General features: G+C 32.1%; 2 protein-coding genes across 6 annotated transcripts; both read right to left on the reverse strand.

The window, feature by feature from the left end:
• Positions 1 to 73: 73 nt before the first annotated feature.
• Positions 74 to 7,034, reverse strand: LOC129285923 (protein STICHEL-like). 2 transcript variants are annotated; one of them, XM_054921900.1, is made up of 7 exons: positions 6,879 to 7,018; positions 4,602 to 6,713; positions 4,253 to 4,472; positions 3,074 to 3,640; positions 2,064 to 2,733; positions 870 to 948; positions 74 to 342 (listed from the first exon to the last, which is right to left on the reverse strand). In XM_054921900.1, the coding sequence occupies exons 2-7, from the start codon at positions 6,651 to 6,653 to the stop codon at positions 265 to 267; spliced, it is 3,666 nt and encodes a 1,221-aa protein (XP_054777875.1). In that variant the 5' UTR covers positions 6,654 to 6,713; positions 6,879 to 7,018; the 3' UTR covers positions 74 to 264. The 2 variants fall into 2 exon arrangements, with proteins under 2 accessions (XP_054777875.1, XP_054777876.1); XM_054921901.1 differs by lacking the exon at positions 3,074 to 3,640 and having other exon boundaries at positions 4,602 to 7,034.
• A 9,896-nt stretch (positions 7,035 to 16,930) lies between these two features.
• On the reverse strand, positions 16,931 to 22,716 carry LOC129285349 (PHD finger protein Alfin1). Of its 4 annotated transcripts, none has more exons than XM_054920992.1 (6): positions 22,307 to 22,716; positions 22,051 to 22,200; positions 21,930 to 21,962; positions 20,224 to 20,452; positions 17,548 to 17,674; positions 16,931 to 17,423 (listed from the first exon to the last, which is right to left on the reverse strand). In XM_054920992.1, exons 2-6 carry the CDS (start codon positions 22,145 to 22,147, stop codon positions 17,172 to 17,174), a joined length of 738 nt encoding a protein of 245 aa, XP_054776967.1. In that variant the 5' UTR covers positions 22,148 to 22,200; positions 22,307 to 22,716; the 3' UTR covers positions 16,931 to 17,171. The 4 variants fall into 4 exon arrangements, with proteins under 4 accessions (XP_054776967.1, XP_054776965.1, XP_054776966.1 ...); XM_054920990.1 differs by having other exon boundaries at positions 16,931 to 17,444; XM_054920991.1 differs by having other exon boundaries at positions 17,545 to 17,674; positions 22,307 to 22,714.
• Between the last annotated feature and the right edge of the window lie 1,189 nt (positions 22,717 to 23,905).

Raw genomic sequence — 23,905 nt, forward strand, 5'->3', positions numbered from 1 at the left:
AGGAAGTTACACCTTTTTTTTTAAGTAACCAAGTGAGAAAAACAAAACAAAACGAATAAAAGAGAAAGGAAACTAAAGGCTTTTAATGTCCATGATTATGAATTTCTTCGATAAATTATGGATCAAAATATAAATTATGAATCAAAAGGTACAATGGAACCGGACCACATAACATTTACAATTGCCCACTCACATTCTTGAAGAATGAGGCATACAAAAATTTTGATGATTTGTCCCAAGAACATGCTTGATGAATCTCCTTCCTTACCTCTTGATCTCCTTTTTCATTGACTTACCACACTCACTAAATAATGTAAAATGCCCAGCATTTTGTGTTCGCACCTGCTTGCAAAAGAATTTGAAAGGTTTGTTCAATAAAGAAAAACTTCTCATAAATTATTAGGCAGATTAATCAAAATAAATAAACTATAAATTTATCAAGTATATGCATATATTGAAAATATGTCAAAAGTGAGCTACATTTAAAAAAGAAAAAAAGAAAGGGGGATGAACCTAAATTTCTCCCAAAGGACAATACTGGTGAAGTTCTCAATTAAAAATAGAACGTATAATTTTTAAATAATTATTATGAGGTGCTAAATTGTAACAAAAAAATATAGGATATATCCATATGTAACAATTTTATTAAAAAAAATATTATCATAGCATCTTCAAAATTATATCTAAATTCCTTAAAAATTATAAGCACCTAAACTTTCTTATTACTAAATATATATAAATTTTGTCCTCGAGTAGATTGAATAAGATTTTCTCAACTTTCTATGATAAAAGAAAAGGCTTTAGGGATGGTGGAAAATTAAAGCTTAGCTCCAGATAAAAGCCGTAAAATAAGAACATCAAGAAGCTACCTTTACTCTTCTCCGCTTGCAATTGTTCCAACATATAAGTCCTATGCAACCTCCAGCTCCGGAACCTGACTCATATCCCCTACAGGGTGAAAAAAAGAAGCAGTGAGCAGAATATACCTGAGAATCTGTCATTGCCACGATGTAACGCATTTAACATTCATGATATTTGTCAATTTTTTTTAGTATTACTAAACTAACGTAGCAAGCTAGAGGTTGGAGGAGCTGCAAAAAGATAGCGCAATATCTCTGGCACATCCTGTGTGAAGAAGTCATTCCATGAACCAAGTGTGAACCCAGATGCAAGAAATTATGTCAGACTGCTGAACTAGATTATAGTTATTATAAGAGTTCTTTTTTCTATGTGATTATAATAGAAAAAGGCAGTTAATTGTGACTACCAAGCAGCTGTAAATTAATAAATGCCTGATTATCAAGCTTAAGTATTAGTTTGAAAGTTATATTAGTTTTCAAAAGCACAAAATCTAGTATTTCTTCTATTTTTATTTTGTTGCCTCACAGAGCAAAAGTTTAAATAAAAAACCTCTTAAAACTAACCAAATCTTTCACTTGTCGGCCCCCAAGTAGCGGCTTACAAAGATTATTATTTCAAACATATAAAATGAAAGCCCAAGCGTGCATTCATTGGAATATGAGCCTTCCGATAATTTCACACCAGTAATTTTGGAGTCAACTATTTTCCAAGGGGCCTCTTCAAAATGTATAATTCATTATCCCGATAATGGGTTCAACAACGAGAGCAATTATTTCCTTCAGTAAATAAGACAGTTTGACAAAATAATAAAAGTATGGTTCTGATATTTTGGTTGCCAACACTGTTCAAGAAACAAATTAAGTCAACTATTTCATCCATATTTACTTTGTGCCAAGCAGATATCACACAGTAGAATGCATTAAAAATAAATACAAACATTATGCCACTCTGCAAAACAAATATTGACAGTAAAGCAACCCCAGGGTTTACCATTTTCATGCAATTTGTTGAGGGCAGTATTCATGTAACAGCAATATTCTATTTTGAACTGTCCCCCACCACCGCCATAAAATCTTTTTCCTTGCCAAAAAATCAATAATTTTCCATGGACTATACAATTAAATTCCATCTTTCACAACATGAATTCCTAATCATATGTAAAAGATAAGGACATTCAAAAGTTGTGGAAATTAAGGACTTACAGATTGTCTTTGCTGGAATTCTTTGCTAAACTGCTACCGTGCAATAAACTTGGGGACATGGGGCATCGGGCTCCATTTTGTAGGATCCTTCCATGTTTAACTTTCAAAACTTTGACTTCATGATGAAGGTCATCTTCCCGATGCTGAGAGGAAAACCTTGTTGAATCAATGGACTCTATTAGGTCTTTACAGATAACATTTTCCTGAGGCAGGACCTGATTCTTCTCAGGTCTTGCATGACTCAATGATCCTGGTGAACCTTTTTCTACAGCCTGTAGCCAAGCAGTTTCCAGCCTCTGCTCACGTATAATAGATTCAACTCTTTGTGCAGGAATTACCTGTTCATCCTCTCTCACACCGGTTCTCTCAGCCATAGAATCTGATGAACCAATGACAGCTTGCAAGTTTTCATCCAGCAAAGGAGGAAAGCGAGAATGACTACCCTTTTCATTTGTATGGCTTCCTTTTCTTAACTTCTCACTTCCCATTGTTGATCCTGCCTGTCTGATATCAGTTAAATTTTCACCTTCATCATCAAGCAAGTGAATAATTCTAACCTCCACGTTGCACCTGAGTACCATTTCCATTGAATTTGTAATACTACTCAAAAACCTTTCAGCCCTAATTTTAATATCTCTGTCTCCAAATGCAACATATGCAACCAGAAAACCTGCAAGAAGAATTATATTAACAGAGTTTCTATAAATATGTGATGAAATTGGAATAAGGTGATAAAAAGTACTAGCAAATTGAAAAACAGAAAGAACGGAGATCTGCACAAACACAAGAAAGAATGGAATTTGCAGATGAGATTAAACGCATTGGGTCTCGAGTTACAAATATGATTTAATACCATTAAGCCATCCATACTAATGTGTAACCGAATGTCAAGCTATTGGCTGTTGTAGAGTTTGAATTAATACCATGGTTACAATAATCATCTGGTATCAAGCTGCACAAGGGTGAAAAACCAAAATATCTAGTTGTGCTGAAAAACCTTATCAGCTCACCTTCAACTTCACAAATAGATACTAGTTTTCCATGATTGTGAAGCAGCTGCCTCAATGTCTTAGAGTGACACCTCCCTATACAACTAGCCCAGATATCATGTAATTTCCCTGAATTTACACATCTTAACATCATATTCCCAATAATAAGATCATCAGATGAAGCAGGTGTTGCATCATCATCTCCTAGAACAGGACTACTTGATGGCTTTGAACTCAAGCTGAAACCATCTGATTTAGACGACACATCCCTTTGATGTCTGGAATTGCCATTCACAGGTCGCTGCTGTGATGTAGGGGATGTTGACATTCGAGAAATATATCTGACATCTGAACTATGCTTCGGAACAGTAACCTCTCTTGAAGCACTTGATGGATCATATTCAGAAGTCTTGCAGCTCTGTCTCCTGCTGCTGCCTGACTGGATAAGATCTGGTGAAGGCATTGAACCAAGCTGTAACAGAGTGGCTGTGAACCATGTTGAGCGTTCACTAGAAGTCCTGAACTGTTTCTCAGCCTCTGAGAGCAGCTTCAAAGCATGCTTTAACCTCCACAACTCTGATTCATTCACTAAGCATGAAACCCAAGCGTGCATCTCAATAATTAGACAAGTATGTTACTGCCCCCATGAATATAACACATAAAGACAATCAAGGGGGATGCAGAGCACCCCTGAATCTAATAATAGAACGAGGGGCTAAAAATATCAAGAACCAGGATCCCTTTCTCCAAAAATGCAAGCCTAAGCTCAAAAGAGAAAAGCAAGAACCAGGAAATAGACTTGGATAGCTTCGTAATAATATTCACTCAATCACATAACCTTTTTTCCCTACATTTCCAATTATGTAAAAATGGAAAAAAAATTATAGCTGACAATTGTGAAGTTTCATCAAATAGAAAGTAAATGAACATTAAAATATGCAATTGAGAATGTGGGCATGGATTACTCAATCTAGAGGATGAATCAGTAAAATAGAACACTAAAAGTAACCAAAGAAAAAGAAGGCAGAAGCATCATATCATCTAAACTACTGATGGTATATTTACCAGGGCAAAACCTACATTAAAGAAGCTCGTGAGTTGTGACCTAAAAGTTCCATAAGGCAACATTATAAATGCCAAAATTAAGATAAGGGAAGAGGATAAAACTCATTTAAAAGTTTTAAAAGAGATTGCACTCACAACTTCGTGCACCAAAACACGAATCACTAGGTTTGGTATCAATGACAGCATATGATCCTGCAATGATGTCCATAATGAGGCATGCCATTTGTGATATCAAAGCCATTGGATCAGCCACGGAATCTATCACTTCTCTGGCTCTCTTCACTGTTTCTGTGGTATCTGATGACATTGCTAACTCCAACAGCTCTAGTAATTTTTCATCCGAGATAACACCCACCTGTTGCAGAAAACAAATCAGCATTAATTTTGAATGATGCACATGTGACAAACAAAATTTCATTAAACTGAAGAAGAATGCTTCAGTATTTCAGATTACGTCATAAAGTGATGGTCACATAAAACTCACAAGTTCATTGACAAGTGATGTAGTTATTCTCTTCCCCAACAAACTCAGTTGTTCTAACATAGTTTCTGCATCTTGAAGTGAACCATCTGCATTCATAGCAATAAGGTCCAGTGCATCTTTTTCAACATCCAGGTTCTCCTCAGCAGATAGTGTCGTCAATCTGGCCACAATATCAGCATCTTTAATTTTGTTAAAAAGGTACTTCTGGCTTCGAGATTGTATTGTTAGTGGTACATTGTCAAGATCAGTTGTTATAAGTATGAATACAACTCGATTAGGTGGTTCTTCCAGAAACTTCAGAAATGCCAGCCATGTCTTAGAAGGAAGCAAGTGACACTCATCTATCACAAATACGTTGTATCGTGAGGGTGTTGACGGTGATCCTGCTGATGGTCTTTTCAATAGATATCTAACACTATCAATCCCTTTCTTATTGGTGCCATCAACTTCCAAGAAATCCCTACTCTTGCCAGAATTGAGATCAGTGCAATTCCTGCAGTATCCACAAGGCTTATTTACATCTGGAGCCATACAATTCAGGGCAGCAGCAAAAATTCTGGCCGTAGAAGTTTTACCGATACCACGAGGACCTTGGAAAAGATAAACAGGAGCAATTCTATTCCTTGAAATAGCATTCATAAGTGACTGAACCACAATATTCTGGCCAATCAAGTCACCAAAGGAAATAGGCTTATACTTCTGACTGAAACTCCTAGCATTTTCTAGTGTGCCTTCCTCATCCCCTTCCCCATCTACAGCCACAATCCCCAAACCATCCTGACTCCTACAACTTGATGACCATCTCCTTCCATCTAACCTACTTAAACCCTCAAGATAAAGTTCCCCTAAGTTTGTGGAAAGTTCATCATCACTCCTCCCACTTCCTACAGATGACCCTCCTCTAACATCACCACTGCTGGGGAGCAATGGGAGAACACCCTGAGCAATCCTTGAAGAAACCCTCCACTTGTTAGAGCTTGATAAGGACCTTCGGTGTCTTGTATAGATACTTTTACTTCCACAGAATAAGCTACTTCCTTTCCTCCTCAAAGTCTCAGAAAGAGAAGGAGAATAACAACTCCTACACATCCCCCTATGTTTTGGAGTCCTCTTGGACCAACAGCAAGGAATACCGCATCCCCTCTGGCCAGGAAAATTCAAATGATCGTCTACCTCATCATCACCATCATTCAATGAGCTTGCTGTGGCTTCCCAGGATCCAACAGTACTTGAATTATGGTGACCATACCTATTATGGGAGCAGGTTGATAACGCAGGAGTGCTATAAGTATAATAAGAGTCCTCAGTTCGGCTACTTCTCAGTAACTTTGAGGAAGAACGAGACCAATTGCTACGCTTGAGTTTCAACAGCAAACGAGATGACCCTAAAATTCGACTTAAATCCTCAGAATTGCTGTAATCTTCAGTGTCATCAGACTGTTCAACTGAGTCCTCCGGGAATATCTTGGAATTTACAAACTTCCTACCCAGATTGGTTTCTGGTTGCCGATATCTTGACAAATTATTCAAGTATCTGTTGGTTTTCTTACTCTTTCTCCTGATACTGCCCATTTTTCTTCTGGCCGAAGAAACACGATTAGCATCTGTACACCGAAAAATAGAAGAACGTCTCCCAACTCGCAAGTGAGAGTCGCTCTTCGAATCGCAACCTCGAGCATCGCTCAAGGTATCCTCGAAACTTCCCAGAAGAGATGAAGAAGACGTATCGTTGCCGGTGCCACCAGCAGCATCCTCATCATCACCATCATCTTCTTCCTCTACGTTGTCGTTTTTTGCCAGTCCACTCTTGTTGTCGCCTGATGATTTGTGATTCTTCCAGTTGTACAAGAACACATTCTCTTTTCCACTGTAGAAATTGCTCTTCCATGCAGAAGCAGAAGCAGCAGTAACGGATCTTGAGGAACTTAGAGGTGACTTCCAGGACGACGTCGTACCAGGATCCCTCAACACACGAGCAGCTTTACGAATTTGAGTGAGGTCCTTCTTCTTCAGGTGAAGCTTGCTAGGATCAGAAACCCAACATTCAGACATGTTTAGCAACTTGGAAGCTTCAAACTCGAACCAACGCCTCAGAATCAAAAAGAAGCAAGACTGAATTCCATGTATTTACAGAACAAAATATAAATTTTCACACAGAGGATTAACGATCAGACCAAAAAGCAAAAAGGGATAGAAATGATGACAGAATGGAAGGTGTTGGAATAGCAAATGAGGTATAGGAACTTGTGACAGCAGATCTGTGAGGAGTAGCTGAACCTGTGTCTGTCTCTTTCTCTTTGTCTGTTTGTTAGGGTTGTATTTGGCGCCCCAATTGAATTCTTGAATCGGTGACACTGTTGTGAGTTGTGACTGTGAGAGAGTGGGAGATTCTCTGTGCTTTTGCTTGATTTCGGTGACATTGAACTCATTCAAAGCCCGTCCATGAAAATGAAGGGAAAGTGACTTCTTGTGAATTCGAGTTATCTGTTGATAACAATAGTGGAGGGATTAATATATAATATAATATTTAATTTCCAACTATATTTATAACTGTTGAAATCTATATTTATAATTTTTTATAATATAATTTTTTGAAACTGAACTTTTATCAAATTGGTTGATAATTGATATGTCATAACCCAAGCATCATTAATGATTAATCAACATCAAAATCTAAATCAAATTAAACTAAAAAGCAAAGCATGTTAACTGTGTGTATAACTGTATTTGCAGTTTAGGCTTTGAAGCTTTTTTTTAAGACCAAAAAATGAGTTTGGTTTTTTTCTAAAGTTTTTTCAATTATTTAAAGCCGATTCAGACGGGTTTTTCTTTTCTTTTTTTGTTTGGCGTGTGGTTGCATGTATTTATTTAATTTTTATTAAAAACAATTTCATTCGACATATTTTTTCCTAATAAGAATTTGAGTTAAACACAATCCGGGCTAGTGGGGCTTTATATGTTATCTTCAGGGGATTTCATCATGCTTTAGAAGCTCCAAGCCTACAACTTTTGACTTTCTTGCCAATGTCACTACGTTCTTGCATTATTTATTGGGCGTGTTGGTTGATTTAATTCGAACAGTGCGGATATAAAAATTCTTCCATTTGGTTGTTTTGATTTTTCTATTCCATGCTTTGTTTTGGAAAAATCATAATCAAGGACCAGTGAAGATAATTAATTGCTCCCCAAGATCAAATGATTTTGAGATTATTCTACATGATCAAATGGCCTAAATATAATTAAAATTTATAGTGAAAAAATAAAACTACTCTTGATATATAGTTGTTGTGATTAAAAAATTTATTATTATTAAAATAAAAATAAAATTTATTTTTTTCTCAAATGTAGACTTGGTTACTAGATAATAACAATTTATCTCTACTAAGTAAATATTTTGTGGTTAGTAATAAAGGAATTAATTATTGTTAAATAAAAATGTGATTTATTCATCAAATTATAATACTTGTTTTTCTCCATTATCAAATTAATTTTTTGAAGTTATAAGTAGAAGAATTAATTGTTGTTAAAAAAATTAGACCTTTTTTTATTGGAATAGGGATTTATTCACTAAATAATAATACTTATTCCTTTTTACCATCATGTCAATTTTTTAAAATTATTAATTAAGGAATTGATTGTTGTTAAAATAAAAAAAATTAAATAAAAATAGAGAGTTATTGTTAAAAGAATATATATATATACATATATGAGAGGAAGTTTTATCTTTTCATAACAAATTCAATTTTGGTCATTTGGCCCTGCAATATAACGTCATAATTATTTAATCATGGAACATAATTAATTATCTCCAATTGTCCTTAATTGTAATTTTTCTCTTTTATTTTAAAAAAATTAGTCGTTGGAAATGATGGCCCACTTAAAAGTGCGGGTGCAAGAAGTTATGATTCGGAATGCAAGAAGAGAGAACAGTATTTAACTATTTATGAATTATTATAAATAAACTATGCATTGTATATTTCTTTTAAAAATATATATATTTGCGTAACTCTTGTGTATCCCCATACATTTTGTTGCGTTTTGTTCGCTTTTTAAATACTCTTTTTTCACATTTTAACGGGGTTTAAACTTTAAAAACAAGAGTATAATATTAAAAAAAACTTTTAAATTATTATCCTCAGACAAACAACAAATTTGTCCATGTTAAACATATATATATATATATATATAATGCCTCGTCTTCAATTCAGGCTGCACTCTTATAACACAGGAGTTTCATAATCTTTGTGTATAACTGTATATAGTATAATGTAAAAATTTTAATAAATCGCACTATTTGTATAACATAAATAATATGATGTAGTATATAACTAACATGTTAGGCCTTATCTCAGCAGCGTTAGGCATAACAGTGATTATGACAAGGCAACTGAGTTTTTTTTTTTTTTTTGAGTAAAAGGCAACTGAGTTTTTATTTGTCAATATCAAGGAAGGACTTTTTGAAAATGCGTGTGCTTTTGAAAATGAGGTAACCCCAACTCTGCTTTTGACGAGTGATCGCCCGAATTTTTGACAGATTAAGGGGTAATAAAATTGTTATCATAACACACTCGAAACAAAATAGATAATTTTTATTATAAGTCATTTGGTAAAATATTAATTAAATTTTTTAATATTATTTTTATTTAAAGTCATTCACTATAAGAGAGAATGTATTATAAATAAGTAAATGTTTTGTTTAAATATGAGTAAAATCATAAATTTATTTTATTTTTAAATAAAGTTAATGATTTAAACATATTTTATTGATTCTTGGCGAAATGACTAAAGGTGTCTTGTAATAAAACATGTAACACACCAAATTTTTTTTTAAATAATTTAACTCAATCATAGTTGGGTTACAGCCACCCAACACATTTTTATATCAATAATTTCGATATAAAATATTTTATAATTGGCTTCAACTCACACACTATAATATTTCAGATAAATTTTTACCTCCCACATGCCATTAGGCTAAATCACATTTGTCCATCCTTATACTCCCAACAAGTAAACTAAATCACATTTGTCCATCCTTATACTCCCAACAAGTAAAATAAGCAATTTAGTCAATTTTCAACACAAGCCAGTTATTTGGTCTTATAATCATGCCATTTTAACCAATCCAAAGTAAACCAAATATTAAAATTACAGTCATCCAAATTGTACCAAAAATAGAAATAGTTTGAAAAGCATGATTACATTTATATATTCATATAATTGACAATAAATAAAAAGCCCTAATATTGGCAATATAACACATTATAAATCATAAATTAAATACCCAAAAGAGACAGTGGATTTATACCACTAAGCCTCTGGGACTCCTCCACGTGTCACTCGTGGCTCTTCTCCTGAAAATTGTTAACCACATAATGAGACTCAAAAATCCCAGTAACCAAAGCCAATTTATGATAGTGTATACAAACAGTTAAGTGTGTGCTTACTAAGTGAGAATTAAAAATAATATAATTCCAACAAATATAAGAAATATTATAATAAACACAAACAACCATCCTTATATCCCTCCATTAACCTCGAGCCGTAGCCCTCACTCGGTGCTAAATTACCCGGCCAAAGGTAGATTAGCCCGAGCCCTTACAAGCCACCTATTGAGCTCCAATAGGGGCGTACCACGTGGCACATAAATACAACAATAATAGCAAGTCTCCCAACACCTCCCACAATAATTAAACAAATTTATAATAATATTGCACAATTATACAATATTATAAAAATTCATAATTTTCTCAATAATCACCTAATTAACATGAAGTAACACTAATCACAAATTAAAAGCATGGTTACCTTGTGGCTTTTTCAATAAATTATTCTTAAAATTTCTCTCTCACCACAATCTTCACCAGTAATACAATCTACAAATAACATATTATTTATAAATATTAGTTTCAATTTTTGAAACTAATAAAATAATTCTAATAATAGAATTAAAAATATAACATAATTTCTAATCTCAATCTTAATACAAATCTATAGTTAATACTATTAAGTAAAATTTTTAACTCCTCTTTTAATTATCAATAAACATTAATAATCTAAAAATCAACTTTTAAACTAATTTCTGTTATCAAAATTTTTTTTTTATTTCATAAATTCGTACCTAAAATATCCAAAAATTAAAAATTGAGTCTCTAGCTTAGAATCATAATCCTATAACCATAATAATTCACTTTTCGTCCCAAATAATCATCTAAACCTCAATAAATCAACATATATTTTTAGATCTAGTTTAGAATTTGATCCATAAGCCACAAATTCAAAGATCACCAATAAATTTATACTCTAGAATATTTATTATACTACTAACAACCTTAAAAACCATATTTATTCAACATAAATTCATCCCTCTTCTAGATCTTAAATTTTCTACCACTACAAACTCAGAAACCAAAGAAGAAGGATGACTAAGAAAAAATTTTAGAACACTTACTTAGTCTTGAAAAGCTTAAAATCACACCCTAAATATCCTATTAAAAACTCTTACCTTAAAAATTTAGATATTTTGCACCGGCGACTCGCTTCTCTCCGCCTCAGCTCGCGCGCAGGAAAAGAATTGCAGAAATGAAAGGAAACGGATGAGTTTTATAAAAATTCAGTGGGTCCCACATATTTTTTTTATTCTTTTCTCTCTCTTCTTTCTTCTTCTTCTTTTTTTTTATTATTTTTCTTTACTATTGTTACTATTGAGGCGGCGGCACGTTTTCTTCCCTTTTTTTTCAAACCTTTTCCTTTTTTTTATTATAATAATAATTTAATAATATATTTTTTTTATTTTTTTTATTTTTTTAAATTTTTTTTATTTAATTAATTTTTTTTAGAATTATATCCTAAATTAGATTTAATAATCATCTCTTACTAATTTTCTTACCTCTAAATATTATTTTTTTATTTCTATTAATCCAAATTAACTATTAAAATTTAAATTGGGATGTTACAAAATAAGTGGTATAATCATATATAATTTGTTAATGCCCATAATTTATGAATTTATGAATTATAAATATATCCGAATACACTATAGTTTATGTTTTGACTTTCGACCATTTCAAAATTTATAAAACAAAAGGAAATATCAAGTTAGTTCACATCAGATAAGTTTAGTTAGTGACTTTCTCAAGGATTAGATCCCAAGTATAGCGATCGTGAGCACATTCCACAATTATGTCTGGATCATGATTTTGTTTGGGTGGAATGTAATGCACTTAGTTCTCTTTAGGCAAGATTAAATATTCAAATTAGGGAAAAAAATCAATTAGAAAAACTAGCCAATCAATTGCTCAATTGATTTTTTGTAAATTAAAAGTTAGTTTGTCAAAAATTTATTTAATAAAAATTAATGTCACAAAAATAAATTGTTACATAATGAAATTTTTATTTAAATATTTTTTTAAAATTTCATTTTAGTAAACTAAAAATTATCTAAATTATATATAATAAAAAGTATTTTTGAATGTGTAATAATAAAAAAAACATTGATTTTTATAATATGTAATTTTGTTATACAGATGCTTAATATTAAAAATGTTTAAAAAATATATGCGATTCAAATTTTAAATAATACAAAATTTGATATGTTCAATAATAAGGATGAAAATCTAAATTTTAATGTATTGAACAAAAGTTATATAAATTGTTCAATGTACATTGATAATTAAAATTAGCACAATTAATTGTTTAGTCAATAATGTCAACTTATTTTTCAAAAAACTTTGTTAAGAAATGTTATTAATTTGATATGTAAAAAATATGCTTACAATATTTTATATAAAAATTAAGGATAGCATGATCATGTTAAGAATTAAGAAGATCATATTTCAAAAGTAAACTTCAAAAGCTCCTTAACACCATTTGATAAATTAACTTTTCACATTATTTTTTTACTTTTGAAACGTAAAAAGCTATTTAAAATAATTTTTTAAAAGCAAAAAAGGCTTTAAAAAATGACTTTTGAAATGGGCTCAAGCGTGAAAAATTCAAAACGCCATTCAATAGTTTTTAAAAAATGAGATATTATTTGATCATATTATTTAAGTTTAATATGTTATTGTTTTATTTAAAAATAATTAATTTATTGAAAATATAATTATCATTTAAATAATAATAATAATTATATATTAATTTTTTAACATTATAAATTAAACAATTAATCATGTTAATTTTTAACATTAATGTATAATAAAAATTATAAATTTTTATCACTTTTTTTAAAATTACAAATTAAGGGTAGCATGATCATGTTAAAAATTAAGAAGATCATATTTTAAAAGTAAACTTCAAAAGCTCCTCAACACCATTTGATAAATTAACTTTTCACATTCTAAAAGTATTTTTTACTTTTGGAACATAAAAAGCTATTTAAAATAATTTTTTAAAAGCAAAAAAGGCTTTAAAAAATGACTTTTGAAATGGGCTCAAGCGTGAAAAATTCAAAATACCATTCAGTAGTTTTTAAAAATGAGATATTATTTGATCATATTATTTAAGTTTAATATGTTATTTTTTTATTTAAAATAATTAATTTATTGAAAATATAATTATCATTTAAATAATAATAATTAGATATCAATTTTTTAACATTGTAAATTAAACAATTAATCATGTTAATTTTTAACATTAATGTATAATAAAAATTATAAATTTTTATCACTTTTTTTAAAATTACAAATTGAAAAAATACAAATAATTAGAAGTAAAATTTTTAGCATTATACATTAAATTTTATATTATTTAAAATTTTTATCATATTTTTTAAATATTTTAAGTTTATTACACTTGTATAATAAAGATTATAAATCATCATAAATTAGTGTTCTTTTTATTAATTGTATATTTAAAAATATATTTTATTATCATAGTTTAAATAATTTTCAGTTTATCAAACTGACTTTTAAAAAAATATATCCAAATGTTATTATAACAATTATTTAAAAAAAAAAGTATCCATACACACAAATGTAAAATAACCAAGCAGATCTAAACCTAACAGTACCAAAATAAAACATATTAATATTGAATATCAGATAATTATATAAAAAACCTGAATATAAAATATAAAATATATTTTTAGTTATATTTTTTATACGCCATAAACAATACAGCTCAAATCATCACACGAATTTACACGAGTATATGTATGTAGAGAGGATTTCTTTCATGAATTGAGAAATTGTAGTGGGCGTGTCTTGTATCATTTGTTAGGAAACATCCACAATGGTCAAGTTCATTCTATTAGATATAATTGAATGTAGAGCTTATCCATTTATATAAAATCAATTAAGCTAAAATCACGTACAACTTGATGATTCACTCATTATTAGATCCACGTGGATGGGTGGGATGAGGATTGAATCTATCTTTGCACTTTTTCTTTTGACCTTATAAATTTTTTAACTTTTTTTAATAAAAAATAATAATATTTTAAGGATAACGTAAAATATGCTACACATATTTTTCTTAAAATAAAAAATGAGCATAGTCACATATCCTTTTTTTTTCCCCTTGTACATTGAGAGAAGATTTGGATTTCATGAATGTTTCAAATTCTCAAATCCAGTAAATGTCTATACTGTAGCTGTAACTTGGAGTATTTTATCAACATTTTTTTTTCTTGAATTGAAAGCCACGGATAGACTGTGCTAATTGACAATACGAGTCATGTCAGCATACAAAATATTACAACAATCAAACAACAAGATATTAAAGATACGAATTCATAAATTATCGGTGTAAGCCTAATGAGATAATCAATCGGCACATTTATTTCCCTCCCTGAAAGTGTGGTCGAACATAATTGTCCAATCTATTTTTTCAACATTTGAAAATTCATGTGTAATGAAATGGCAAGTTAAAAGGCAGTTTTATGAATGTGGATTTCAAGAACTTCTCTACAGTCAAATAAGTATTGACTTAAGATACAGGGGACAATAAAAAAGTAAAATTGTGATTTGGTATTATTTTTATATCTTGCATTTACATTTTTAACGATCACGTGAAATACTCGCTAGAAGAGAGGATTTGAACTACTCATTGAATTCGGATGCATTGAGAGATTAATTTTTACTGTCAGTAACGAATACACCTAATATCTCATAAGCAAACAATAATTACATATATTTGACAAAAAAGAATTACAGCAATTAATAGAAATAATAATAATTATTATTAGAAATAGGAAATGAATAGAGGTGGAGTTGCTACCACATGCTCCTAGCAGTTGACAGTTCTGGTGTCCAATTTACGAATCCCATTCTTGAGCCACAAGTTTAGTAGTGGGTCCAATGAGCAAAGTGATCCTACTTTGCTTATTAATTGGACATTCCATTATTAATCAATGTCATCTTTTTATTTGTGTTCTCCTTTTCATTAAAAAAAGTTTGAGTCGGGTTTTAAAAATTAAATAGGAAAAGACAAGCCTTGTATCAACAAAAATTTGCCTAGTTAATAAACATTTGGTCTATATCTTGTAATGTCAATGGATCAAATTTTGCTGTTGATTGAGAACTTCATTGATGAGCAATCTTTTAAATACTTCTATAAGTATTTTTTAAGCGTAGAGCCATACCCTGATCTTTGTAAGATCTCAAGATTCAACTCATTTAAATTTTTATTGTAGCAAAAAAAAAAAGAGAATACACAAAAAATACTAATTACCTATCAGCACAATGCATTTGGGTTAGTTTATGACACCATCTCAAACCATGTTTGCTTGGAAGTAACAAGCAATTCTTCAAAGCAAGTCAAGTAATTTTCAACATATTGAAAGAACAAGTCCTTGTATCATTAACAAGATTTTAAAATTCATGTGCTTGTGTTATAAATCAATCTCTCATCAAGTAAGCTAGGTATGGATATCTTGTTTTTGGGAAATGAAAGGAGATGGATGATTAGTTAATTACCATAATAAGAAGAATGTTTACTATAGGGAGTCTGATATGAGGAGTTTCAACTTCTCTCCTAAGACTCATCTCTTGTCCTCTCCAAATGCTAATAGATAACACCAAGCACTAGTACGGTACTTTATGAAAAACTTTCACTTTTCAATTTTCAAACACTGAAACTTCAAAAGCTGTTCTCACTTGATGCATCATCCAAATTATATTTCAGGAGAGGACTCAAGACAAACATTATTTTGACTGTTGAGGCGAGTTGTACTATTTATAATTAGTAAATGAAGCCCATATATTTCACACACACACATATCGATGAACAAGGCTTGTTGTATATTGAAAATATGACGCGGACGACGACAACGACGACATCTGTTTTTATTTTTATTTTTTTCTTCCAATATTTTGTTTGACATTTTTCTTGAGCACTTTTTTTTTTTACGTCCGATTTTAGGACATTCAGCCCGTGTCCATTGAGCATGGAAGCCAAGAATGTTGATTCTGTATCGTACAAAGAAAGCAAAAACAAAAAAGAAGTAAAAGATAAGCGATTAATGTAAATGTAAAATAGCATTCAATTCTTTATTTCTAAGTTACTGAAAATACGTTTTTCATTTTTGAGACCGAAGATAGGAACATGAAGTGTATCACATACAACACCATCAAAAGTTTTATAAAGGAAGAGAATTTCACGACGATCAGACATCAATATGAAGTGTATCCTACACAGAACTTCACTAAATTTCCACTATTAACCAAAAATCCAGAACCCAGACATCAAATCGGGGAGGGGATAACAAAGTTGAGACATCTACTCGAAAATAAAAGTGATGAAACTAAGAAATATTTCGTCAGACTAGCCTAGTGCAACAATAACCACCATTGAAGCTTTACTCAACTGAAGCCACTGCCATGAAGTTTTCCTCAATGACCTGCTAAAAATGATCATAATCTTTTATTGTGCATTCATAAAACACGAGCATTTTGAAGGAGTCATGTCCACACCAGTCTTAGATCAAACAGGCTTCTCTAGTTCCCTACTCACATGCTACTCAGTTTATAAGACGCTTAAATTAAACACTCAAATTTAATATCTTTTTCCTTTGAGTTTCGTCATTTCAATCACTTTTAGGTTGGAAATTGAAAAGCTGATCTCATTCTATGATCTGCAGACCTCAAAACAACAAATGTCAAAATTCAAAGAGCTATTATAACAGGGAGGAATAGAAGCTAGTTCGGTCCTGGACATGGTGCCACACGTTAACTTACAGATTTGAATTTTTGTCATGCCAGTGTCCATATTTGTTTCAATATTCAATGCTTCATAGGTGCACAGCAACAAGGTTCTCAGATAAGAAAAGGTGCACCACAAACCATTAGTTATAGTCTACCTAGGATGGTGAAGAAGAAATACATCAAATCTGCATAAAAGCAATCAGATATATTCATATAATATCCTTGTTCGCCAATGACTACTTGAAAACACAATTAACAAGGAGATTAGACACAGTAGGAATAAACACTAGCAAAACTTTAAATTATGTCTGCATTGTCATTCATGTTCAGCTGACTAACACAGGCAACCAACGTTCTTAACTTTAAAATTTTTATCAAACATTCTAAACCTTGTCTGTCCTGTTTGGTTCGAGATCCTCCAGAGCTTCTAAACTCTAGCCCTCTTGTTACTGCAGCTAGGGCACTTGTATTGCTTGATGTGCTCAGCTTTAGCAGGGGTGATTTTCACACATTTGCCATGGAACCATCTCTCACATATATCGCAACAGATCCAGAACTCATCAGTGCCATAATTATCACCGCATGCTCCACACGTTGCCCCCTGTTCATCATCATCTTCTTCTTCTTCTCCACTCTCATCCTCTTCTTTGGGAGGGGGAGACATCTTCACTCCCTTGGCCTGAGAGTCAGATTGGGATGACTGATAAGAAGCAGCATCCAAACAGCAAGACCAAAGAAACTTTTCAAAAGGGGAAGAACCAGGAACATAAACTAAGAAAATGAAGTTGAAATTTGCTTACCACCTTCCCGCTTGACTTGCTTTTGCTACCATTATTGTGAGCAGCTGACTGATCCTTTGATTGCTTGGCGCTTCCTGTCACAACTTCAAATATGGTTGGGAGATCATTTATCATCTGAAAAAGCCTTTTCCTGCATGCACCAATGAGAAGCCAGATCAGAAGTATCTTCTAGAATGTCACATAAAGCCTTTGACTCTGATATTTTCAGGATTTCAAGAAATAAATTAATTCTTCTCGGGCTCCTTACAAAAAATTTTCCCCTTTTGTATTTTTTTCTCTCTCTCTCTTGGGGGAAACAAGATATCATTTATCAGTCTTTGGTACTCTGATTGATCTAAGTTACTACTACTTTTGTCTAATCACATTCATATGACTCGCTGTCAACTGTAAGTCTGTAATACTGCACTGTCTGAAAGGGATTATATAGTGGACTGAAATGGAACCCAAAGGAAGATATTATACAGCCTTTGCTCTGCCAGCTATGAGCCAATTTTTTATACGTTAACCATGCAATTGAAGTAGCAGTAAGGCAGCAAGCATGTGCATAGAAGACCACAAACTAACTAAAGGAGCATAAATAGTTGGTCACTTGATTGTGCAACAAATTTCAAGGCATAATAATATACTATCAGGATCCAAGGCTTCCTTGCAACATACAAGTGAATACAACAATAGCATTCAATAAGCAATATTGGTGTCTAGATATGCATCAACAATACCAGCAGATAGAAACTTAATGTAATCTACTAAGAAAGGCCAAATAATTTCCAAGACCCAGCATCAACATGAAATTCCAAAGGTGAAATAATTTAAGCATTAAAAATCGTACGTCATAATTTAGGTGTTAACATTCAACTCCTATCACAATATCTAAACATTCACCGACAAAATGTTAGTATTATAACCAAAATTTTCAGTCCAAATTCACTTCAAACAAACAAACATTTCATCAGATTCAAAAAATACTTACTATAAAATATCAGTCAATATCCCAATTAGCAGATATAGAACTAACATGTGAAAAGTAGAAAGTTCCCACAAATAATTTATCATGCCAAAGAAAAAACCTCAACAAAAATAGAAGACCTGTTAACAAAAAAAAATCTGACAACAACCTTCAGACTAATATTTATTCAGCTGCAAAAAAAAAAAAAAAAAGGCCCCCTGGGGGTAGGTGATGTATTCCAAAACAATAATTCAAACACAGTGGTAGCTTTTAAAAGAGGAAAAAAAGGGAGGAACTTAACATAGTGGCACTGTGGCAGTCACAACTCACAATTAATGAGTTTAATCCGAAGCTCCACCAGAGAACTAATAGTGAGCATGACAGATAAGATTATTAGACTGAGGAAGATTTATATGGTTTACTACAGATTTCCCAAATGATTACTTGTTTCTAAGAATCAAGGACATTCAATCAGAACTAACAAAAATACATTATTTGAGAGAGAACATCAATCACATAAAATTTTTAATAACTTTAAATTGAAATTTTTTGAACGTGATCTCTTAATTAATAATATTTCTAAAAACTTAATAAATGATAGAGCACAATGGCGTCTTGCAATCCATGTAGCCGACCCCACCTAGTGGGATAAAGGCTTGTTGTTGTTGTTGTTGTTGTTGTTGTTTAAATTGAAATTTTTATTTATTACATCATCAACCTCCCCTTTCTTACAACAATTAAACAAAGACGATTCACACCAGTATTCATAGATAGGAAAATAATTACTCTATCCTTAAATCATGACAGACAGCCTCCTACTGAAGATTTCAAACTTCATCCTATGAACAAGTTTAAAGGCTCATACAGTTCCAAGGTCTACCTCTCGTGAAAGCATTGCTAGCAATGAAAATTGAAGCATAAGACCAATTAACATAAAATAAGGGAATTAATTGATGACATATGCAAATCCAAAGTATTGGAATGAATATGCTGTCAACTGTCATGTCCCAATTTTGTATTTTGTATCTTTTTGCTGCCACATAATCATAATCATTAATTTCTAATAAAGATGATCTTGCATTGGTATTTCCAAGAATAATATTCCATGCACATATGCTCTTCTATCCTGCAGCATTTGTGTAACCACCAAAAACTAAAACTGAAGGAACATGGACGCATAAAAGAGAACTTCAAATTCAATTTGATTTACAATATTTCAATTAAATTAAATAAGATAACATAATAACTACCTTGCCTTGCACTAGCAGTTCAGCATACGATTAGGATATTTCGTCAATGGCAATATCAGACTGTCCTAAATAGATTGTCATAAAGATGCAAATGTGCCCACAAAAATGCATGTTATCGAATGTTTTGAAAATTAATCAAAAGACTACACCAGTACACCGCTGCTTTCTTTTTTTTCCTGTGGAAAAAATTGTGAACATACTAAGCTAATAGAAAATTTTCATCCACATGGGGCAAACTGAATAAATTGAAAGATTCCCAACGACCTTAAAGTGTTAAAGAAGTCTAGAACTTGAAGGGCTAGACAAACCAAAACAAAGTTGATCATTTGCACAAAAAGATATGAAGAGAGAAAAATCCAAACTAAAAGCATTGCACAATCTGAGACATTTACTAGAAAACTACAAGTGACAGATGGAATTAAGTTGATGCAGAACAAAATTCTAAGGTTTATAAAAGTATAACAGAAGATCAAGAAATCTTACCTTTCATTCTTACCAAATCCAAAACGAGCACCAAAATAGAAAGACACAGCAAGCAGCCAAGAATCACTGTGAACTGCAACCAGTGACAACCAATCCTTCTCTTGCATCCCATCCCTCGCGAAGTTTATACCTAATGCTGGCTCAGGAAGTTCAGGAGGTACTTCCTCAACAGGCAAATTCACTTCCCATGTTTCATTTGGTAATCCATATAGACACAAGTTCTCTTTCTCTACAATGCAAGCAAATTTGTTTTAACTAATGCATGCAAAACTAAATATTATCTCACCTCATTACTACATATTAATTTACAGATTGGAAATTAACAGAAATTCAAGAATGTGTTTTCCATATGGACCATCAACAAGGCGCAATGTCCAACTCCAAAATTACAAAGACACATGCAATAAGATCAGATCCACCACTATGTTAACCTTAAAACATACTTTGGAAAAGCAAGTACCAGAAAGCAAATGAAATTAGACAAAAGTCCTTTTAACTTTAGATCAAAAGGTGATGGATTAAAAACTCATGATAAAAGTAACTTTGTATCAGGGCAACATAAGATATTTGTATGTCTTTTGAGTATCTAACTTTCATCTGACTCTTAGGCTGAACAAACAGTAGCCACGAATTCAATGGTCAACAAATTAAACTTCCTTAGCAATTTTATAACGCTAGCCAAAGGTGGAAAAAGGCAAGCCAAGTTTAATGGAATAGGCATCCCAAGATTCTAAGCTAATAAATTTAATGAGCCATGGGTTATTTGTTTCTCTTCAAGCAATGCTCTGACAATAAGTACATCATGTGATACAAAACCGAATGAAACATGCCAACTGTTTAAATTATCAAAGCATTTGCGAAAGAGGAAACAAAAAGGTGAGTAATTGCCCATCATCAATAAAAGAATCTAAAATTCAACCCCAACTCCTGACATTTATGGCAGTTACACTCCATTACCATCTCAAACCCATGTGAACAAATATTCTTATGTAATCAGGCAAAGAAGATTGCACAAGTGTTCACAGTTTAGCCAAAAACAAGGTGCACACGAGTACTCAACTCTCCACATTAGTATAACACATGGCTCACATGACTGCCCAAGTTTCATACAGATAAGCCTAAAACTAGGTAGAAATGAGTACACAAGTCTTCATATAGATAAGCCCAACAGTCGATGAACAGGCATAATTCAAAGAAATGGTATATATGACCAAAAGAAAATGTGAATAAACAACAACTCTGCTCTCCAAACAGGCCAGAACTCCGAAGAGTAACAAATGCATCACATAAAAGTAGAATGGAAAGGAAACTAAGAATACCAATTACATACAAAAAAAAAAAAAGCATATCATAAGGGCAAAAGTCAACATGTTAAATGTAACCCAAATTGTTCAGCAACTACCGTGAGCTTATAGCAGAGTGACAACCAGGCATCAATTCATGGAACCAGAAATTCAAAATGCACAACTGTTAGCCCCCCCCCCCCCCCCCCAAAGTAAAGAAAGAGATATATTGAAAACTACCCAGGGGCAAAGTCGCAGTTACAAATGTGATAAAAGACGCCCCATCAGTCGAAAGCGGAATCAAAATGGTGCAATTAAAATCAGTCAAATAAACAAACCTTTATATTAAACGATATTCCAAACAACAACAGAGAACAGGGGTTCCCGATAAAGAAAAACAATTGAGATATTCAAGTTACACACCAGGATCGCACTGCTGGTAGAACTTTTCAACATCTGCAACAACAAGAGCCCATGGAAAAACTCGGTAAACACACAAACATAAATTAAAAGGAAAAACAGAATAGAGAAGAAATTAGCGAACCAGTAGTGAGGGCCTTAATCAGTCCAGCTCTTCTTCCCTTGAAGTCGCTGAAAACCTCCTCTACTGTTCTCGGTATTGGGTGCGGTATGCTTTCCATTGTCTCTCAGAGCAGAGTACCGAACAATCTCCCAAATTTGAATTATATATAATCTATCTCAACCAAAAAGAAAAAAAGAAAAAAAAACAGTTTGAATTCAAGATAACGACTGCAAAATGCTGCTTCTGACTCCGAAATTCTAAAGACAGTCAAACTAACCAGAGAAAGAAAACGGATTTAAAACACCCGCTTCCTTATGTTACGAATAGTTGCTGCCTAGGGTTTCTTCTTCTTCTTCCCCTTTGCTCAATTCTACACCGATTTCGGGGAAAGGAGCTTCTCTATCCAAAATTAACACACAGACAAAGACTGAATGAAAGAGGAAACGAGCATTGGGAAGGCATGATACAGAATTAAAAAAGATGGGTTTGAGGCTTGAGAAGGAAAGAAATCTGGGGTCATGGAAAAGTAGTAGAAAATAAAAAATAAATAAATAAAAGGAATGTAATAAGAGCCTTTTTGATAATCATACTTGTTTACGACCCAACCTAATTGCTAAATTTCGTAGGTGTCCTATATTGGGAAGTGGGAAATTTTATTTTTTAATGTTTTTTATGAAGCGAGAAATGTGTCTCGTGTAGGTTTGAAGTTCAGAGTTAGGACACCTTTGCCTCTAAAAGCGGGTTTCCATGAACTTTTTCTTGTACGGGTCACAAAAGAGAAGGGGAAAAATGCAGAACCAAGCAGCCTTGCTTTCGTGGGACATATACTTCTTGCATTTAATTACGGTATAAATTTTTAGAAAAAATGACAGAAAAAGACCCTCTGTTTATGACCCCCCCAAAAAAAAAACCCCCCACAAAGTAAGGAAGATGGTCTGATTACTTTGAAATCTCTAAAAAAATTCTGAAATTAATATTTTTTGTAAAATGATCTTATAAAAAAAAAACTCCCTCCATAAATTTATAATCATTCCAGTCATGACTATTTGCCATTAAAATAGTACAAATTTACAAATTGAACTAAATTTATCATTATTTTATTATTTAGACAGTATAAATTTATAAGTGAAACTATGAGTAATTATCTTTCGAAGTTGTTAAGGGAAAAAAAAACTTCTGAATTTGATTTTTGAAAATAATTTTCCCTGAAATTTTTAATAACACAATGGTTGATAATTGGTTGAATAAAACAAAATCAGTTTTCCCTAAAAATAAGGGGTTTAGACTATATAAATAAATGTATGGTATTTGAATCAACCGGCTAGAGGTAGATTCCTCTTAATTAGAAATCTTAAGTTTAAGTTTTAAATATATAGCAAGGATTAAATTCTTGATGGGAGATACACTCCTCAAAAAAGTATCCACAAGTTGTTGGCTAAATTATTATGAATCAAATATCTAAGGTATGAGAGCCAAACAAAAAAAAACACATGAATAGAAAAAAAATTACATTACAAAAGCTACTCCCAGTTAAATCTAATGATATTTAAATATGACTCCATGATATCATATATCAAACACTTGCATGTCTAAATTTTATTGTAGCATTCTTAAAACCAGTCAGTCCAAATTTTAAATAAAATAAGATATGAAAAAAGGTAGCTTTGATAACAGTATTATAGCCACTATGTTCTTGTTTATTACCTTACAACTAACTCCAAACATTAGAACCCACGTGGAAGACATTATGCCATATCATATGATCTAATAATCTATCATTCTAAGCATTTCGGGGGAACAACATTGAAGATAATACAGACACATATGTCTGCACTCAAACAACATTGCAACCAAATTTGAATTCCGAAAGGGATGT

Source organism: Prosopis cineraria, unplaced genomic scaffold, assembly GCF_029017545.1.
Source record: "Prosopis cineraria cultivar Desert tree isolate PC_DT_omini unplaced genomic scaffold, ASM2901754v1 PC11, whole genome shotgun sequence".
In the NCBI taxonomy this organism is placed as follows: Eukaryota; Viridiplantae; Streptophyta; class Magnoliopsida; order Fabales; family Fabaceae; genus Prosopis; species Prosopis cineraria.